Source organism: Furipterus horrens, unplaced genomic scaffold, assembly GCF_987537825.1.
Source record: "Furipterus horrens unplaced genomic scaffold, mFurHor1.1.pri manual_scaffold_3, whole genome shotgun sequence".
Taxonomy (NCBI): domain Eukaryota; kingdom Metazoa; phylum Chordata; class Mammalia; order Chiroptera; family Furipteridae; genus Furipterus; species Furipterus horrens.
Genome location: NW_028327173.1, coordinates 138,445,253 through 138,465,483, shown reverse-complemented (window position 1 = coordinate 138,465,483; position 20,231 = coordinate 138,445,253). Strand labels below are relative to the sequence as shown.

The following is a 20,231-nucleotide window of genomic DNA, read 5'->3' as shown; positions in this document are numbered from 1 at the left end:
AGATACAACCTATGACAATGACTCAACATGCAAAGACTTTCCACTTTCAAAGACACAAAATCCTAAAATGTGAAAACTGGGAAGAATGCAGAGTCCACTGTCCAAGAATATCACAGTCCTCCATATTACAAAGATCAGGAAAAATGGCAAACCTGTTAGGGGCTCTGGAGGATCCCAGATTGTAGGTTTTTATAGATACACAAACAGGACCCGGCCTTCCTGGCCCCATCTCACCCCAAAGCATCTACAGCAGTGGCTCTCAACCTTCCTAATGCCACGACCCTTTAATACAGTTCCTCATGTTGTGGTGACCCCCAACCATAAAATTATTTTCATTGCTACTTCATAACTGTAATGTTGCTACTGTTATGAATTGTAAGTTATCTGATATGCACGATGTATTTTCATTGTTACAAATTGAACATAATTAAAGCATAGTGATTAATCACAAAAACAATATGTAATTATATATGTTTTTTAGGATGGTCTTAGGTGAACCCTGTGAAAGGATCGTTCGACCCCCAAAGGGGTCGTGACCCACAGGTTGAGAACTGCTTATCTACAGTATCCCCACAGAGCAACCCTCCGTGCTCATGAAATAACCAGAGGCCAGAGTCTCTCAGCTTTAATGCCTTAAAATTACATGCATGGTTTGTATGTACATGCAGTTTGAGGGCTAGCTTCTCTAAAGCCTCTAACTCCACAAAGGTTCAGAACCAGGTCACTGGATCTTGAGTCAGTCCAATGAGCTCATTCGGTCAGTTGCTATGGTAACTGCAACAGATGGTCCCTTCAGAGAGAGAGGCTGGTTAACACAGCGCACAGTGAGTCCAAGGATGTCATGACCAAGGCACAGAGTTTTGTATCAACAGAGGAGAGTGAAGACCAGCTCAGGCTCAGCACTTTGACCAGGGAGGCTGCAGTTCAGGGAAGTCAGCAGCTCCTCCCTGCCTACAATTTGAGGAAGGACTGTCCCCAGGATAACAGAAAAAAATGTTGGATTCTAGGAGCATGTCCAGCTGATACAAGTGTGCTATATTCCAGGCAGAAGAGGATCAAGAAGGGGATCCAGGGGGCCTGGCTCCACAGCCTGGCCCAGTCACTTTACCTGGTGCACCTTTCTCTCCCGGAGATAATTTCTACAAAAAGGGGAGGATCCCACACAGACCAGAAATGCTGGTGTCAGGCCTTTTACAAAGTACCTGCAGTGAATACAACAAAAAAGAGGGGTTAATTGAATTGCAATCTTAATCATCCATGGACCTTCCCAACAACATTCAAGGTGAACCTCTGGATGTGAGTTCAACATTAAAATGCAAGTTTAGCACATTTATTTGTTGGGCTGTTTATAAATCTGGCAAATTAGCATAACCCTGCCCCCTCAGAATCTTTGGGCCAGTCCTCTAGCACTGACTGTCTGTGACTAAACATGACATAAAACTAAAAGGACATGCTTTCATTCATTCATTCAATAGTGAATGTCCAGGGTAAGCCAGGCACTGTGCTGAAAACAGACTTTACAAAACAAACAAAAACCGTTGTCCTGGCTCTCGAGTCCTGGAGGGAGGGAGATAAATAATCAATGAACGACAGCAAGGCAAAACTGTAGAAGCATTTGTGAGGTACACCCTTAGTCCAAGGGGTGTGACTCCCTCTATGGGAAAAGGGAATCAGGAAAAGCTTCCTGGAAGATGTCATGCCTGAACTTGACTTAATTCAGGAAGTGGGTCATGATGGGCCTGGGGGAATTAAGCCAGGCAGTGCAGGTCACCAGAATATTTGCTGTTGTTGGGCATAAAGCAAATGGACTGAGGCAGGTTGGAGAAACGGGCAAGGCCTCGGCCTCCCAGGTTGAGGGGTGTTAGCATTACCCGGTGTGCTTGATTTGGACAGAGACACAGAGGCGGATTTAACGGCAGGTGCACCGGACACGTACCCTGGTCCCCGACTTCTGAAGGGCCCCGCAAAACCCCAACTTTACACTTTTTTCTAATGACACCAAGTTTGGTTTCATGTGTGCAATTTTAATTACATACAAGTTGTAAACTTGCAGGACACTTCAGAAGTCGGGGCCCAGGGCGCGCGCCCCGTGTACCCACTGTTAAATCTGCCTCTGACAGAGAGACTTGTATCTTGGCTCCACCCAATCTTGGTCGGTCCCAGTTTATTTCCAGTAATGTATAGGGTCTGAATTGCTGGAAATCTGTCCTGGGTAGCCTCTTACTAACTATACTAGTCATTTAAAAAGCAATAACTTCCAACCACATTTACATTTTTGGAGAAGCATAAAATTGGTTCATCTCCACAAATCAGTCTGCTTTCTGGTTAGATTTCGCCCCCAACCCCCTTTTTGTTCTTTTTTTCTTTTGGAGATGGGGGAGAGTGGACCTCAGGCCTTTAAAGAATCTAGATAATTTGCTAGTAATTGAGAAAACTGTTAAAAATTTGTCAATAAAATTGAAAGATTTGGAGCCAGAAAAAAACCACTGCCAAGCAAAGTAATTGATCATATTTAAAGAAATCGTCACCTCCCGTCTGCCAACCCAAAACAGAAGCATAAAGACGAGTGGGGCACCCCTACCCTGTCAGTCACATCACCAATTCTCACCCAATCCGCCTCCTAAACCTGTCTCCAATCCATCCCCTATTTCAGGCCCCACCATCAACCAATACAACACTTCTTCCAAGTCTGTACATCACTGTAAATTTTACCAACACAAACACCCTCTGCGGCCCCGTACGCCACCATCAGAACACAGGTCATGTTCCTTCAGTAGAACATTCAAGGCCTTCACACATGGCCTTCACCTGGCTCTCCAGCCTCATTTCCCACCACACCCAACCATCCTCGTTCCCCTAACATACTGGGCTCATTAAGCCTGAATACAGGAGCATTTGCTTTGCTCAAAGATAGGGAAAACTAGTCCAAGAATCAATTTATACATCTAGTGAGGGCATTCCTTGACAATCCAGAAACACCCCAAAGCAAAAGAAAGAACTGCCAAATCCATCTGGCTGCTACTGCTACTGACGAAGGTACTGTCCTTAGCACAAGACCGTCCTTTACAGCTTACAAAAGCACTTTGACTCCTGCTCTCTCATCAGCTCTCAAATACATGAGAAATATATAGGCAACAGTTATTATTCCCACTCTAGAGATGAGGAAATCGCCCCAGAGAGGCAGTGGGTACCTAAAGAGTCACACAGCCAGGACTTCAAGAGCCAGTGCTCTTTCCATATAACAGAATCAGGGGACAAGGCACAATTGAGAGCAGGAGAACCACCCTGCTGTCTTTAGGTACAAGAGCCAGACAGCTTTTTCCTCCTTAGACTAGTCCCATTCACTTCTCCCAGTCTCAGGGTACCATGGCTGCAGTGCAATGAGCTCAGTCATCACACTGCCACCTGTTTCGCAAATGGCCAGGGCAGTCTCCATGGTGCCATCTCACGGTGTTGTGTCCAGGGCAGAGGGCAGGAAGTGCGAGACAACTGGCAGTGGAATGAGAACCGGCAGTACCCCAGGGATGATGGCTGGGCATCTTCCCTGTTCTACTCAGCCCCATGAAGTGACTCACCGGGGGTGCTGTAGCACCTCCAGCAGGGTACTCTTGGAAGGCACCTGGTACAGGTCTGCCCTGTCCTCATCCTCAAAGTAGACCTGCAAGATTAACAGAGGAGCAGAGGTCAGATCAAACAAAGGGCTGCAGCAGCACCAGGCATGTTGAGGTCAAGTCTAGGGTAAGTTAAAGAGATATGACTGCTATTAGCTGAATGCCTCCCATACAGAGCAGTGGAATATAAAGTACTCAGTCCTCCCCCAAGATACTAATAAAAGTATTATCGGCCCTGACCCATGTGACTCGGTTGGGCATCATCCCGCAAAGTGAAAGGTCGCTGGTTTGATTCCAAGTCAGGTCACATGACTGGGTTGTGTGTTCAGTCCCTGGTTGGCATATGTACGAGAGGTAACAGAGATGTTTCTCTCTCACATCGATGTTTTTCTCCCTCTCTCTAAATAACTAAATAATTTTAAAAAATAAAAATAAAAAGGGTATTATTGGCTCCATTTTCCAAAGACAGAACAAAGGCTCATCTTATGTTCGTAAGATAGCTCTCAATCCCACATTGGGTGAGGAGGGTGTCCATGCATGGGGACAGCCAATATGAAGTGTCAGAGACCAATGAAGGTGAGAAAGGCAACCACAAATGGCAGGGGGCAGGCTGCCACGGGGAGTGAGAACCCAAGAAGGATAAGGGGTATGTGTGCAGAGTGGTTGAACGGTGTGCATGTAGGAAGAGGCACCCCGCTTACACTGGGGCAGCAGCCTGATGTGCGAGTCAAAAGTCTAGGTAGGGTGAAGAAGATTCTACATGGAAGAGGGGATCGTGGTAGTGACAGGAGGGGGACTGATCAAATGAATAAATATATGAATAATAGTAGAAGCCACTATTACAAATATAGAAAGGAAGAAAAGAGCGCCTGTGGTGTTGGATTAGAACTGAAGATACCTGTGAGACCTCATGTTTCTTTCTCTTTCTCCCTCTCTCTCTCTCTCTCTCTCTCTCTCTCTCTCTCTCTCTCTCTCTCTCTCTCTCTCTCTCTCTCTCTCTCTCCCCATCCCTACTCTCTCTCTCTCTCTCTCTCTCTCTCTCTCTCTCTCTCTCTCTCTCTCACACACACACACACACACACACATTTACACGCCCACACCCATATTGTACAGATCTTGGCTCCAAATACACTTTTCTACTAAAAACAACCAGGACTGCTTGGGGAAAAATGGTTGATTCCAGAACTGAGACAAAAAAAAAAGCACAATTTGAGCCTAGAACAGCTTGTGCCAGAAAGCAAAGAAATGCTTACAAAATGGAAACAAGTCAAAAGGACACAGAAACAAATTTAGAGGGGTTCCCATTGACCAAATCTGAGATAATATGAGTATAACCTAATCATAGTAATAGATTATAACTCAATGAATAAAATAGGAAACCATAAGTCAACTGATATGAAGAGATTATTATGTTGAAGGTTTGATAAACAATGGAACATTTACATCATTTCAAAGTACCTCCCTATAAATTACTAATTACAAAGAAAAAAAGATTTACAGTACAAAAGACTGTCAGACCCCCACCTCAATCAGGTGATCAAAATGAATGTCATCAGTAATGGGACAAATTGAAATTAAGAGCAGCTGACAGGATGCAACAAGACGCATCACTTCTGTGGTATTCTGGTCAAATATGCATAATCCATATCTCGTCAGGAAAAAACAAAGACAAACCCACGCAGATGGACTTTACACAAAATGCCTAGTCTGTACTCTTCAAAAGTAGTAAGATCAAGAAAATCAAGGAAGGACCGAGAAACTCCTCAATAGACTGAAGGAGGCTAAAGGGACATGACCACTAAATACAAAATACAATGTGGGATTCTGAACAGGTCTGTTTGCTACAAAGGACATTACTGGAACAAACTGTAAATGCTGAATGGAGTCTGAGGATTAGGTGGTACTAGTGCAGTGATCTTCAACCCTTTTCATCTCATGGCACACATAAACTAATTACTAAAATTTTGCAGCACACCAAACAAATAGGTATAATTTTGATTGATTCACACTGGATGGCTATCGTGTTGGCTGTTGTCATTTTTTTATTTGACAATCTAAGGGAAAAGAGATCAGTGCCCCTCTTTGTATGTTTTAAAAATTCTTGTGGCACACCGGTTGAAAATCACTGTACTAGTGTATCAAAGTTAATTTCCTGATTTTGATGGTTGATTAGGATTTTGAAGGAAAATACCCTTGTTTGTGGGAAATAGAAACTGAAGTATTCAGGGATGATGGGGGATCAGTCGGCATCTTATTCTGAAATGGTTAGAAGATAAATTCTTTGTACTGTAATTGGGATTATTTTGTTGATCCCAGTGATGGAATATTATTCAGTCCTAAAAAGGAAATTCTGACACGTGCTACGACATGGATGAGTCTTGAGGATGTTATGCTAAGTAAAACAAGCCAGACACAAAGTCCAATATTATATGGCTCCACTCATATGAGGTACCTAAAATAGTCAAGTTAGTAGAGACAGAAAGTAAAATGGTGGTTTCTAGGGGCTGGAGGAGAAAATAGGGAGTTATATTGTTTAATGGGGACAGAGTTTCAGTTTGGGATGATGAAAAGGGAAATGGATGGTGGTGATGGTTGTATAATAATGTGAATGTACTCAATGCTACTGAACTATAATAATAATTATATAACTAATTAAAAAGAGCTAAAAATGGTATTTTATGGTAAATATACAGAACATAAAATGGCAAATGGTAAATTTTATGTTCTGTTTTACCACAATTTTTTTAAAAAGCAATGAAACCTCCACACCCCCGCAAAAAATCCCATAGAGGAACAAAATAAAACTTCTCTTACCTCTAAGTTATCGGGGCAGTATTTCTGCTCTAAGTCCCAAGAGGGCGTTTCACCAAACATCACCATTAGATGATCAATAAACCTAAGGATATAACATGTACTTTCTGGGTATCAATAACTCATGATCTACTTTCCCACATCATAGTCCCCAGACACCAAATCACAGAGATAACAAGAATGTACAGAACATGAAATGCAATGTAAGTCATTTTTACAACAGTGCCCAAACTGTGTATGTGTATCACTTGTCCTATTAGGACATAGTAATTTTCTTTAAATTTAAGTCTGACTCAAGCTTAACAACATTCCTCACATTCAGCCACATTCTAAGCATTAACCCTAGGAAATCACGTTATAACTTCTAGTTATATATTGTCTAATAAAATACACTTAAATTACTATGCATATACCACCTACAATTATTTCACATCTCACCAGATATGTACAAACACCGTACCAGCCCCGTCAGTACAATGGTGAGATTGTGTCTGTCCCTGCAAGGGTAGTTAGCAAAAGGACAATCAGCTACAGGATAGAGATTACGCCAAACCAGACTGAAACCCTCTACACTATTCTCTTCCCTCCTCAACCAAAATCCACCTGTCCCTCCTGCAGAGACAGCAGGAAAAGAGCATGCTAGCAAGAGCAGAAGTTCTTGGGCAAGTAAGTACCTGGAGTCCTCATGAAAAGCAGAGATGAAGTCCGACTGGGCATACTCTGGGTACAGAAAGAGCACAGGCCAGCTCAGTCGGCCCTGGTCATCTACACTCAACCTGGCTCCATAGGGTTTCTCAAAGCTGAGCCCATCCAGCAGTTTACCTAGACCTTCTGAGGCTGAATCTTCATCCTCACTGGCAGCTTCAGCAACTAGCCTGATGTTCCTAGCCTAGCCTGCGGTAAAGACAGAAACACAAAGAAACCTTATTGTGTGGAAAGATGCAAACACATTTCACTAAAACAGGGAAACCACAACACTGCGAGCTCCCTGATTCGTCTTCATTATCCCTGAGGCCTGGCACATAGTAGGCATCATCTGTTTAACTCAACTTCCCCCGACGTGTACCACAACAAAGACGAACTAGACACGGTTCTTGCCCTCAAGACCTTGCTCATGGTCTAGTGGGGAGACCTAAGGAAATAAGTACAATATACAGTAAGAAGTAAAGCTGTGGAACTGCAGACCATGAATAATTAGTTCAGTCTGAAAGCTGGAGGTGACTGGGGAACTCTAGGCCTTAAACAAAGACTTCGTAAGGCAGAGAAGTAGAAGTGGGGGAAGGTGGAAGGGCATTCTGCCCCAAGGAACAGCATGTACAAAGGCACAGAAAAGATCAAGAGTGTGGCATGTACAAAAATGACAATGCTTGTTTAGCTAGGACATGGAATACTAAAGATAATGCACACTGATTTAATCTTGACTGTCTCATGGAACTAAGGATAATCTGAAGTCTGAATAGTAGAGTCACCTCTTATGTTTGTGTATGGAGATTCCTAAGGTTACAAATGAGAAGAAAATTACATGCACTCAAAATTGCCTTTGATAGGATCTCCTAACAGGGGTTGGCAAACTTTTCCTTAAAGGGTCAGATAAGAAATATTTGAGGCTTTGTGGTTCAAATGGTCTCTGTTGAAGTTAACTACTCAACTTTGGCCTTGTAGTGTGAAACAGTTACAGGTACCACATAAACACACAGGCAGGACTGCAATTTGTTGACCTCTGCTTTAAACTATTGGTAATAGTATGTGTGGTTTTGTGTATACACTGTCTTTTGTACAGTGAGGTTTTTGAGATGCAGTTAAGACTAAAGGAGAGAACCAAAATAAGGTGTGTGTGCAAATGCCTGGGCATTTCAATATTCTACATTTTAGAAAATGACCAAATCTCTGATTATGAATGAGAATTAGATGGAGAATCAGGAGTATTCCATTTTGTTTAACTTGTTTATATGTGTGAACAGACTGCTTGTTGTGGGGGCGGGGGGACTAGTGGAGTGCATCTGAGTAGTGTGAAGTTCTCAAAGTCAACAAGTCACTTAAATGGGTGCGTAATTTAACTCACCAAAGAATGAAACCAAGAACCTACCCAACACCAAGACCAAGTAATCCAAGGCTCACCGAGTGACTTGCTCACCAGGTAAAAGCAAGGTTTAGATCAGACTACATTCATTTACAGCAAGGACCTGACTGACCAACATTAGCTACGTGAGGTTTCTTTACCTCTGTGAGACCACATCATCACCTAGCAAAACAGGAGCCAGGAAACCTACCTCAGAATGCAACTGTGAAGATTAAATGATGCTTAACCCGTAGCAACTATTCAGGATAGGTTACCTGAGACCAACACATGTACACAAGTGGGAGAGCTGACTGAACTCAGGGAGTCTGACTCCACAGCCCCTTCATCACACAGAGAGAAAATGAACAAATCCATTCAGGTAAAGCATCCCAAGAAAGGTTCCCAAGAGGCCTCAGGATCAGTGGATTTGACAAGACCATAAGGGCCTAAGGTTTGAGAACTCACCTTGATGGCCTGGAGTAAAGCCTCATTCAGATCCTGCTCCTTCTTTTCTTTCAACTTTGCTTTCCTCAAATCCCTCTGTTCAGTTCGCTGAAAATGAAATTCAGACCAATCATCACCAGGGAATTTGCTTCCTCGTTACCCTAGCCTGTTCCTAAATTACTATCTCTTGACTCTATGCAATCCAGGCTCCTGTGTCAAGGGACACCAGTAGCTAAATTCAGTTCAATAAACATTTTAAAAGCACATGTCTGGGTGTCAGGACCAGTGACAGCAGAAATTTAAAAATCTACAATTCCATGCCCAAGGAGCTCACAGTCCCTGGTGGTGTGAACCAAGTGCTTTAAAATACAGAGGAAGGAGTGACTAATTCTGCACCTTTGAGAAGGTGGGTTTAAACAGGCAAGGAAGAGTCTAGTCCACCAGATGAAGAAGAAAGGGCATTCTTGGTAAAGGGACTGACATTGCATGGATACCACTATGGGGCCTCTTTTTTTCTTTCTTTTTTTTTATCCTCACTTGAGGACATGCTTATTGATTTTAGAGAGGGGAAGGGAGAGAGAGGAAGAGAAACATCGATGTGAGAAACATTGACTGGTGACCTCATATGCACCCCAACCATGCACTGAACCCACAGCCTAGGCCTGTGCCCTGACCAGGAATCAGACCCAGAACCTTTCGGTCTACGGACAACACTCCAATTAACTGAGCCACCCAGCCAGGGCATCCCCCCACCCCCCCCAACTATGGGGCATTTTAGTTTCATTGGTATGGATGGGAAAACCCAGGGCAAGAACTTATCAGAAGCTCTGTCTTTTTCACAATTATTATATAATCCACAAGAGAAAAATGCCACCAGTCTACTTAATCTGGCAGGAAGATAATTTAATTTCCATTTCCTGCTAATCTACCCCAAATCAGTTGATCCTGCTCTTACCCTCAAGATTGTGATTAATAGGGATCAGCAAACTCCTTCTGTAAAGGGCCAGAGAGTAAATGTTTTAGGCTTTGAAGACCATGTGTGGTCTCTCTCATCTAGTATCTGGTTTTGTTGCTGTTTAGAACCCTTTAAAAATGTGAAAAACATTCTCAGTTCATAGCATGTGCAAAAACAGGCCTCTATTTGGCCTGTGGATCAGTTTTCTGACCACTGCTTGAAAATATAGCACCAACCATTCATCAACTTCCCCACAAATGCCCCAGAAAGGCTAGTTTCTTTTTGTTCGTTTTTTTTTTTTTTCTTGTGGACAGCCTACCCTTTCAGGGAGATAATGGCTGATAATTCTTGGTCATTCCTTCTCCAATCCAGTCTGCCAAGAGGGCTGCAAAAATCCTTTCTGCTGTTAGCAAGTTTGATTACACTATCAAGAGTGCCCCACTCATGGATACCACTAGAACTATACCCAATTCCACCTTCCTAGTTGAGCTACACTTGACCACTGTCTGGTCCACATTAGAGAATGATTAAGATGGATTATTAAGGATGACTCAGACTGTGTCTCATGTTTTACTGATTTACAGAATGCAAGTGGGTGAATATGGCTTTCTGCTGTATCTCCTGAAGTTTTGGGTCTCAGTAACCCACATAAAGTGGAATAACCACCAGGTCAGGTCAGAGGAGCCCTGAACTATGGAGTTCACTGCTCCCTCTCTCTTTTTTTTTTTCTTTAAGATTTTATTTATTTATTCTTAGAGAGTGACGAAGAGAGAAATAGAGGGAGAGAAACATCAGTGTGTGGTTGCCTCCTGCACACTCCCAACCGGGGACCTGGCCTGCAACCCAGGCATGTGCCTTGACTGGGAATAGAACCTGTGACCCTTTGGTTCGCAGGTTGGCACTCAATCCACTGAGCCACAGCAGCCACTGCAACTGCTCCCTCTTTTTAAATCAACTCTGTTGAGTTATAATTTACAAACTTTGATAAGTTTTGACAAATATATACCCTGAGAGCTCAATACTCCAATCAAGGTAGAGAATATTTCTTTCCCTAAAAAGTTCCCTCATGCCCCTTTGCAGTCGGTCTCCCTCCCATCTCAACACTGTATGTTTGTTTCTTTTTATTGCCAAGTAATATTCCATGGTATAAATATACAACTTTGTTTATCTACACTCCTGTTATTGGCTACAAGGCCTATTTCTGGGTTATTATAAATAAAAACAGACTATAGCATTCTTATACAAGTCTTTCTATAAACTTGTTTTTATTTCTCTTAGGTAGATTCCTAGGAGTGAAATTCTTGGGTCACAGGACAGGTATATGAAACTGCCAAACTGATTTCCAACATAGTCATACCATTCTATATCACACTGGCATTGTTTTAGAATTTTAGTTGTCCCAGCAACATTTGTTAAAAAGACTATTCCTTCTCCATTGAATGGTCTAGGTACTCTTGTTGAAAATCAATTGTTTATAAATATGAGGATTTCTGAGCCCCCAATTGTTACATTGATCGATATGTCTATCCTTATGCCAGTACCACAACACAGTAGTCCCTCTCTATATTGCGGTTCACTTATCGCGGCCTCACTGTATCACAGGATTTTTAAAATTATGTTTATTTATTTATCATGGATTTTTCGCTATATTGCAGGATTTTGCGGTACTGTATACATATGTTGTTCAAGTTACGTAGGTTTAAGAGTGTAGAATATGTTTAAGAATGAAAGTAGTGTTTATAAAAGTGTGGAAAAGGTTAATAAGGGAGTGGGAAAGGTTAATAAGGGACTGGGAACGGTTTATAAGTGCGTGGGAAGGGTTTATAAAGCCTTAAAATATATATAAATACTAAAATAAATGTAAGGTTCCTACTTTGTGGATTTTCACCTATTGTGGGGGCGGGGGGGGGGGTTCTAGAACGTAATATCCGCAGTAAGTGAGGAAATACTGTATCTTGAGTACTACAGTTTTGTAGTAAGATTTAAAATTAGGAAGTATGAGTCTTCTTTTATTTTTCAGGATTGTTTTGGCTCTTCTGGGTCCCTTGAATTTCCATATGAATATTAGCATCAGCTTGTCAATATGCTACAAAGAAGCCAACTGGAATTTTGATGCAGAGTGCACTGAAGAGTATTGTCACCTTAACAATATAAGATTTCATCCATGAACATGGAATGTCTTCCCACTCATTTCAGTTTAGTTTCTTTCAACAATGTTTTGTATTTCCAAAGTATAAGTTTTATGCTACTTTTGTTAAATTTATTCCTAAGTATTTTATTCTTTTTGATGCTATTATAGATAAAATTGTTTTCTTAATTTCATATTGGGAATGTTCATTAAAACTCTATAGAATACAAATAATTTTTGTATATTGACATATCCTACCAGCTTGAACTAATTTGAGTTCCAATAGTTCTTTTAGTGGATTCCTTAGGATTTTCCATATTTAAGACAATATCATTTGCAAACAGAGGTAGTTTTTACTTCTTCCTTTCATTCATTTCTGAAGGGTAGATTTGCTGGATATAGAATTCTTGGTTGAGTCTTTTGCTTTCAGCACTTTGAACGTCATCCCATTGCCTTTTGGTTTCCATGGTTTCTGATGAGCTATCAGCTTTTAATTTTATTGAGGGTCTCTTATATGTGAAGTCACTTCTCTCTTGATACTTTTAAGATTCTCTTCTTTGTCTTTGACTTTCAGCAGTCTATGATGTGTCTGGGTATAGATTTAAGTATTTCCTACTTGGAGTTTGTTAAGCTTCTTGGGAGGGTAGATTACTGTTTTTATCAAATCTGAGAAGTTTTCAGTTCTTATTTCTTCAAATATTCTTTTGCCCCTTTCTCTCTCTCCTGGAACTCCCAGTATGCCTATGATGATGTGCCTGATGACACCCCACAGGTGTCTCAGTCTCACTTCACCTTTATTCTTTTCTTTTTTCTTTCTGTTCCTCAAACTGGGTAATCGCAAATGACCTATCTTCAAAGTTCGGCCATTAAGCTCCCTAGTGAATTTGTCATTTCAATTCTCATACTTTTCAACTACAGTATCGTGCAGGGTTCAAAGTTCCAGACAACGAAGAGAAAGAGTATGTCTTTTTCCTCCCCTAGCAATTTCTGATTTCTTCCTCTCTTGGTTTAGTTCTTCCTTTTTCAATGTATTTTTATTTTATTTATTTGCATTGACTTATTTTTATTGATAATGGTGGTATTATACATGGCAATGTACTCTCATGGCAGGATACTATCCACTTGAGGTAAAGATACTGCAGCATCTTTCTAGGCATTTAAATTTGTTGTGTTTGTTGAGCAATTACCAACCATCCCATTTGTTAAGAGGTTCACTGAGTGCATGAGAGGGCGAAGCAAAAGGAAGTGGTGACAGCAGAGGGTTGCTTTCACCTGGAAGACTTGGATACCGCCTCTTAGTTGGAGTACCTGGTATTGGTCTGGAATACATAAAAAGACAAATCAGTCTATAACTTATCTAGTTTTTTTTCTAGTGATTTAAACTTAGCCTCCATGAACTTGGCCAAACTATCAACTGCACCAAGGACAGAATCAATTCTCTCTAGTAGATGATCTCTAATTTCCTTTGTGTCAGTTAATAATATCACAGGTCTCTTCACCTGACTCACTTCCAGGTGGCTCTGTGTCTCTTCCCTTTTACTCTTGTCATTTGTAGAGTCGGCTCATCTGTTGATATTGCTTCCTTTCTTGTCTCTGTTTCTGTGACAACTAGAGATAGAGCTTGGGTTAACGCTGCTTGTGGTGTGTCCTCCAGGAATGCTGGTGGCTCTCTCTATGCTGGATCTTTTGGTGGACCTGCCTGATGAGGATCTGTTGACCTGGACATCATGACTGATAACGGCCTGCTTGGGCAGCTCTGCAAGGGCCCAGACATCTTGGTTAAAACTTGTTGGTTCATGGGTTTTATTTTTAAAGAAGAAAAAGTTTACAATGACCAAAAGACACAATCTGAGGAATACTAATTAATTCATTAATGCTGACTAAATGTCAAATGGCTGCTGATTTTGCCACCAACCTTTAGTTTGTCTGCTTTAGCCCTCATTTCCAGAAGCTTCTTCTCTCTGGCATCTATCTGCAGCCCCTCATCGCACCAGTGCACAGCCTCGGCAGAGTTTTTTAATTCCAGATGGCATAAGACACCTGCAGAACTCAGAACCCTTAGGATCCATGGACAACATGCATAGGAAGAGCCCCCCTTGAAGAGGAATCCCCACCTCCACTACCTACCAGCCAGCACCCTATATGGAAAGTCCCTTGTACTGCATTCCCAAAACTAGAAAGACTATTTTTTATATCTTAGATCAGTAAGATCTCTAGTGCACTCAGCTCAAAACTCCTGTGAGCCTCCCTAGTCTTAAGGACTCAAAGTAGGAAAGGCTACAGCTTAGTGGCAAAAAGCAAAAGCCTTGGAATCAGACAGATCTGGGCTAGAAATCTGGTTCTGTCATTAACCAACTAGGCATTAGACAAAGGACTGAGCATCTCTGAGCTTCGGGTTCTTTATCTGCAAATGAGAAGAATAAAGCCTGTCTCAGGTGTTTTTTCTAAATGGAGTTTGAAAGTACAGTTTGCCTCAGCCATTAATCAAAGCAGCGGCAAGACCAAAGACATTAGGCCTCTCCTGAAATTGTTCTTGATGTCTACCAGTTTAAGCTGCCTCTCCTTTAATCATGCTCAGTTTTCTCCCATTAGCCTCTTTGGGCTTTCCATAGAATTTCAAAATATGAGAACTATAAGTGCTTACATGTCAACAGAATCCAACTTCATCTTTCAAAGATGAATGAACTGATACTCAGAGTGGGTATCTTGCTAAGATCACATAGTAAGGTAAAACTGACAATTCAATGAAGGATTACAGACGCCCAACTTGAGGCCAATTCCACAGGACTATACTCAATTTACTTGCCAATCTTTATTCAGTACCTTCTTTCCCTATGAGCATGGATCTGCTTACCACCTCCAATCATAAATATCTAAATAGCTAAAGCATAATTTCGATAAAGCATTTTACGTTGGTCCATGGGGATATAGGGAAAATTAATACTTGAGAAATAAATTAAAGTTTGCAAAGCACCTTTAAACTTCTCAAAAAACGGTGAAGTATAAAAGCAATAAAACACTATTATTACATAGAAAGGTCAGACTACAAGAGAAAAAATAACCTGGGAACATTTCAGCATCAGAGTTATTAGCACAGGTTGCATAACTTATCTTTTAATTAACATTAACATGGCATTTTAATATCTCGCCTTTCAATCAACAAAATTAAATTTTTTTAATCCTCACCAAAGGACATGCTCATTGATTTTCAAGAAAGAGGGGAAGGGAAGGAGAAAGAGAGGGAGAGGAGCATCAATTGGTTGCCTGTTGTATGTGCCCTGGCTGGGTACCGAATCTGCAACCTAGACATGTGCCCTGACTGGGAAGTGAACCTGCAACCTTTCTGTTTACAGGATGATGTTCCAGCCAACTGAGCTACACTGGTCAGGGCTCAATAAAAAAACGTTTGCAAAAAAATTAGAATGTGGCTTTGGAACTGCCTTATTTTAATTAATTTTTATTCTTTATTAATTTGAAATGAGGAATTTCATTTTCTCTACAAATTCTTAAAACACAAAGGGTTAGATTATTCTCTGGGGAATTCTTTAAAAAAATGGAATGTTGTTATTGATAAGGACAAGGAACTTAATATCAAGATTGCAAAAATAAGGTGACTTCATTAGTTTCTTAGCACCTTAATATCAAAGCTTAAAATGTCTCAACTTTTGGCACAGTAAGTACTAACTTTTCCTTATTTCTAATCATACTGTACAAAACTTACCTCTCACTATTGCTTTGAGGTGGCAGGGTTTTAGTTTTCTGGCAGCTGTCACATCATTGAGAGCCGAACAAAAATTGCCTAATGAAACACCATTTAGTTAAAAAAAAAAAAAAAAAAACCAACAAGTTTTAAAATCAGAATATTTCCAAAATTTTGTGCGTAGAGACAAAGACACTCTGTACAATCTTGGATAAATGTAAATCAGAGCAACTGTTTTTAGAAAAATATCCATAATTATGCTCATCAAAAGCCTTAGAAATGTTTTTATCAGGCAACCAATCCACAGAACTATAGATGGCTAGCTAATAAGCACATGAAAAGATGCTCCACATCATGGATGATTAGAGAAATTAAAATTAACATGAAACTGGCAAAGATTGATAATATCCAGATAGGGGAAAAGGGTACTCCAATGGTAAATTAGAGAGCAAATTAGCATGAACTTTGTGGGTACATTGTGACCCATGAATATTCTTCTAAGTTATCCTACCTTACATAGTTGCTATGAGGTCAAGAGGGATAACAAATGTCAAAGTCCTTTATAAGCCCTACCAGTGACATATACAAAGAATGGCTCTCACTATTATGCATCTGCTCCTCTAGTGTCCCTGTACACGCACAGGTTTTTTTCTTGCAAGGTGCTTGCTCATGTTAGCCCTATAAATGACACCTTTTAAGTTCACCAAGGAAAGGAGCTATGTAGCTCTTGTTCGCAGTACAGTGCCTAGCACACAGTAAAAGTCAGGTCTTACTCATCTCTGTGATGCCAGTACCTGGCACAGCATACTGTCTGTCTGCTGAATGAAGAAAATATATTCCTCCGGAAATTAGAAGACTGGGTCTCTAGTCCAGGTTCAGGCTTTAACCAAGGAGTCCCTCTCCCTGGGCCCATGCAAAATGAAGGCACTGACTGGCCCAAATAATCTCTGAAGTGCTATACCACTCTTATTTTCTTAGGATTTTATAATAAAACAGACTAAATGAGAAAACAGGTAGAGCAGACAATGGTTGAGAAGGAACTCTGCTCAAATGGTGATGAGTCCCAACAGACTCATCCCAGCTAGACTGCAAGGCTTATTCTCTCTCAGCCCCTCAGAATGCCTGGGGTCATTCCCAGGTCCTCTCTAAACTGTGATAAGAAACGTGGGTTTAAAATGATGAAGACTAGTCACTAGCAAATAAGCAGTGTTTCCCAAGGTCATATCTGCAGAACAGTACTGCAAGTGTTACCTGAAGAGGTGGTTTACAGACCCTGAGAATCATGGGGTAAGGTTCTTTGCTGTAGGTTATCTAAGAGTCCTTAACATACCAATGTGCACTGCAAATCCCCCACAGAGAAACAGCACTTTCCAAACTTACTTGTGCAAAGAATATTTTTTACTTCAAGAGTCCCACAGAATACTCTTTGAGAAATTCTCCCTTAGATAATATAGTTTCTCTCACACAAAGTTCTCTATTACCTTAATCCTTCCACAAAAGCATCCTTGAGAAGGCCGGAAGCGGGGGTGGGTAGGAGGGAATGGGACATTTTTTTTGAGGGAATAGAAGCATGTGAGCTTTAAAAAATCCCAGATCATACCAACTCATATACTAAAGTATTTGATGTCACCCATTTGTTCAGATAGCAAAAATTATGCAATCTATCTGGTTTCCCTTTTCACCAACTCTGCCTGGAAGATCAGAATTCAATTAGAGTAAACGATCCTAGGTATCTGGGATAAGCAGCTCTTCTTCCTGACATTCTCAAACTCCCCACTGACCATAATAATGCCTTTATCATAAGTTAACTCTTTAGAAAGCACTCAATAATGGAATAAATTACCCAAATAGTACTGTGCTGCTGCCCGGTTGGTATAAAGAACAGCATTCAAATCAGGGTCAGCACATTTCTTCTTTAAGCCTTCAGTATATGATATCACAGCTTTTTTATAGTCTTTTTCTTTAAAGTAATCATTGCCCTCATTTTTATAGGTCTTGGCCTGTTCTGCAAAGAGAGAAATAATCATTATCTCCTATTTTTTAAAAGGCTCATTAAAAATATTCTAAATCATGCAACAATGCAACATAATAAACCAAGTAGAAGAAACCAATAGGGAAACAAAATTCAAAAAATTCTATAAACCTGCTTATTAACATGGAGAAATAAAGTCATGTGTACTTAATACTACAATCAATTCCAAATATTTTACAAGGTAGATTATTAAGTGCTTACAAAAAAGAAAACATACAGGAAAAAAGGTATACGTACCCTAGTTTTTGAAGAACTTTTTTTTTTAAGTTACTGAAGAGATGGGGGGAAATTATACTTTTACTTTTGCTTATGTTATTTTATTCCCTGGAATGCAAATTCCATCCTCACCCTAGGAAGAGCCTACAAAATTGTTAAGACTCAGTTCAAATTTCTGATCCATTGTGAGCCCACCCCTACCTCCCTGCCTTCAGTGTTCCAGCAGCACCTTGTATACAGCTACATGTTGGCACATATCACACAGGTTTGTCCTGATTCTTTAGGACAATCTGGTTACCCACTGGAGCATGACCTTGGAGACTGGTCTTCTTCACCCCTGTATCCTTAATGCCTAGCATTTAGTAGGTGTCCAAAAAACTGGATGTGGAATAAATAGTGACAGGTTATCTCAGGCTAACTACTACGTGTTATAAATCAGAACGACTCACTTTTTTTTTTAATCCTCACCTGAGGACATGCTTATTGATTTTAGAGAGAGGGGAAGGGAGGGAGAGAGAAACATCCATCTGTTGCCGCTCACACGTGCCCCGATGGGCCCACTTGGACCCCCACGGGACCACCTGGACGCTGCGGAACCCGCAACCTAGGAATGGAATAGAACCCGAAACCCCTTGTTTATGGGACAACGCTCCAACCGAGCCACACCGGCCAGGGACAGAACGACTCACTCTTTACCTCAATTCAATAGACACGGAACAAATGTTAAGAGTCATGGAAGATACCTTCTGGAGATCGCTCGTCATCAAAAATAATTGACTGGAGGCAAGCCAAATCAGGATTCTCCTTGGGATCAATTTCTGATGGTGCTTTCTTCATAAATAGGGGGATCTTTTCAAATTCCTAGAGATTGTTAACAGAAGAATGAACCACAGAAATGGGATTTGCCACTGAGTAGATCCAAGTCTCTACATCAAAATTTTCTTACTTATTATGATGTGCAAAACATCATGATTGCCTATGTCGCTCCCTACCCAGGCCTCAGTTTCTCATCTATAAATGAGAGTGTAGAATAATGATCTCTAAAGAGTCTTTCCCTTATGACATTCTTACAAGAGTGGCAGTACACATCTTCACTGAGCGCTCAATGTTCCTTCATCTTCGCCACAACCCCATCACATTCGTGCTATACCTAGGGCAATTTATAGATCCAGGAGACGGATCAGAGAAGTTAAGTGACCGACCCAGTAGCAGAGCCAGTGGGTGGAGGAGTCACAGGCCTGACTCCTAAACCTGTCCTCCTGAGTGCACTGACAGAGTAAGAAGGCCCCCAATCCCTCGAGGCCGACTGTTAACACTCGAGCAGAAACCACGCGTCTGCTGGCAGCGTCAGGGGTCTAGGAGCTGAGGGAGCCGCTAAGTCCGCACGACGCCCTCACACGGTGAGGAGCCCACAGGCCTGCCTACCTCTTCCCAGTGGTCCTCGTGGAAGCCGCCACGGTAAGGCTGGCTCGGGGATTTTTCCGTTAACGAGTCCTGAGTGTCGTCGGACGCGGGGTCCGGCTCAGGCCGCCCCATGACAGCTCCTCAGCTCTCCAGCCACGGGCTCGCGGTCCCGGCGCCGCCGGAAACTGCAACCCGGTTTCCCCGGTTTCCGGCCGCGCGAGGGCCCTTCCCTAAATCCTCCGGGTGGCGCCCGATCGCTTGCCTAGTGTTCCGCGGTACGGGGGGCGTGGCCAACCTGGCTCCAATCGTCCCTCGGACTGACACCTGTCCCACCCAGCCCTTCCCCGCCACCCCCTCAGCCGCAGCCCCGCCCCCCGAATGCTTTTGTGGTGGTGGATAAACCCGGCTTCCCCCAACGCCCCACTGTCCACTCATTCGTTCGCTTGTTCAGCAGGTTAACACATATTGCCTAAGCTCCTTCTGGATTTCCAGGACGGTTGTATTCTGTGGGTATACAGGGCTGGGCAAAGCAGATAAAATCCCAGCCTCCTAGGAGTTGATAAGGTAGTGAGGAGAGACAGACAATAAATAAATAAGATGTGAGACTTTGTCAGGCGGTAGCAAGAGCTATGGGAGTAAACGTTTAAACTGGTGGACAGGCATTCAAGCAAAGAAAGCGTGGAGTGGCCCAGATATGTGTGTCGGGGTGGGGGATGGGAGCATTCCCTGTGGAGAGAACAGTCAGGGCGGAGCCCCAGCAAGGGGAGCTTCAGGGAGCAGAATGAGAAAGGAGGTGAAGAGGGAGGGATGATGGGCGTGATTCGGAGGACTGGGGTTTTCCTCTGTGCGATGGGACCTTTTGGAGAGTTTG

General features: G+C 41.9%; 1 protein-coding gene across 2 annotated transcripts; it reads right to left on the bottom strand.

Moving 5' to 3' along the window:
- Positions 1-392: 392 nt before the first annotated feature.
- On the bottom strand, positions 393-19,492 carry LOC150016107 (hsp70/Hsp90 co-chaperone CNS1 homolog). Of its 2 annotated transcripts, XM_090270302.1 has the most exons (10): positions 19,382-19,492; positions 18,700-18,817; positions 17,552-17,713; positions 15,730-15,807; positions 13,924-14,048; positions 8,947-9,033; positions 7,097-7,311; positions 6,426-6,507; positions 3,576-3,658; positions 393-1,202 (listed from the first exon to the last, which is right to left on the bottom strand). In XM_090270302.1, exons 1-10 carry the CDS (start codon positions 19,490-19,492, stop codon positions 1,100-1,102), a joined length of 1,164 nt encoding a protein of 387 aa, XP_090126428.1. In that variant the 3' UTR covers positions 393-1,099. The 2 variants fall into 2 exon arrangements, with proteins under 2 accessions (XP_090126428.1, XP_090126429.1); XM_090270303.1 differs by lacking the exons at positions 6,426-6,507; positions 7,097-7,311.
- Positions 19,493-20,231: the final 739 nt, after the last annotated feature.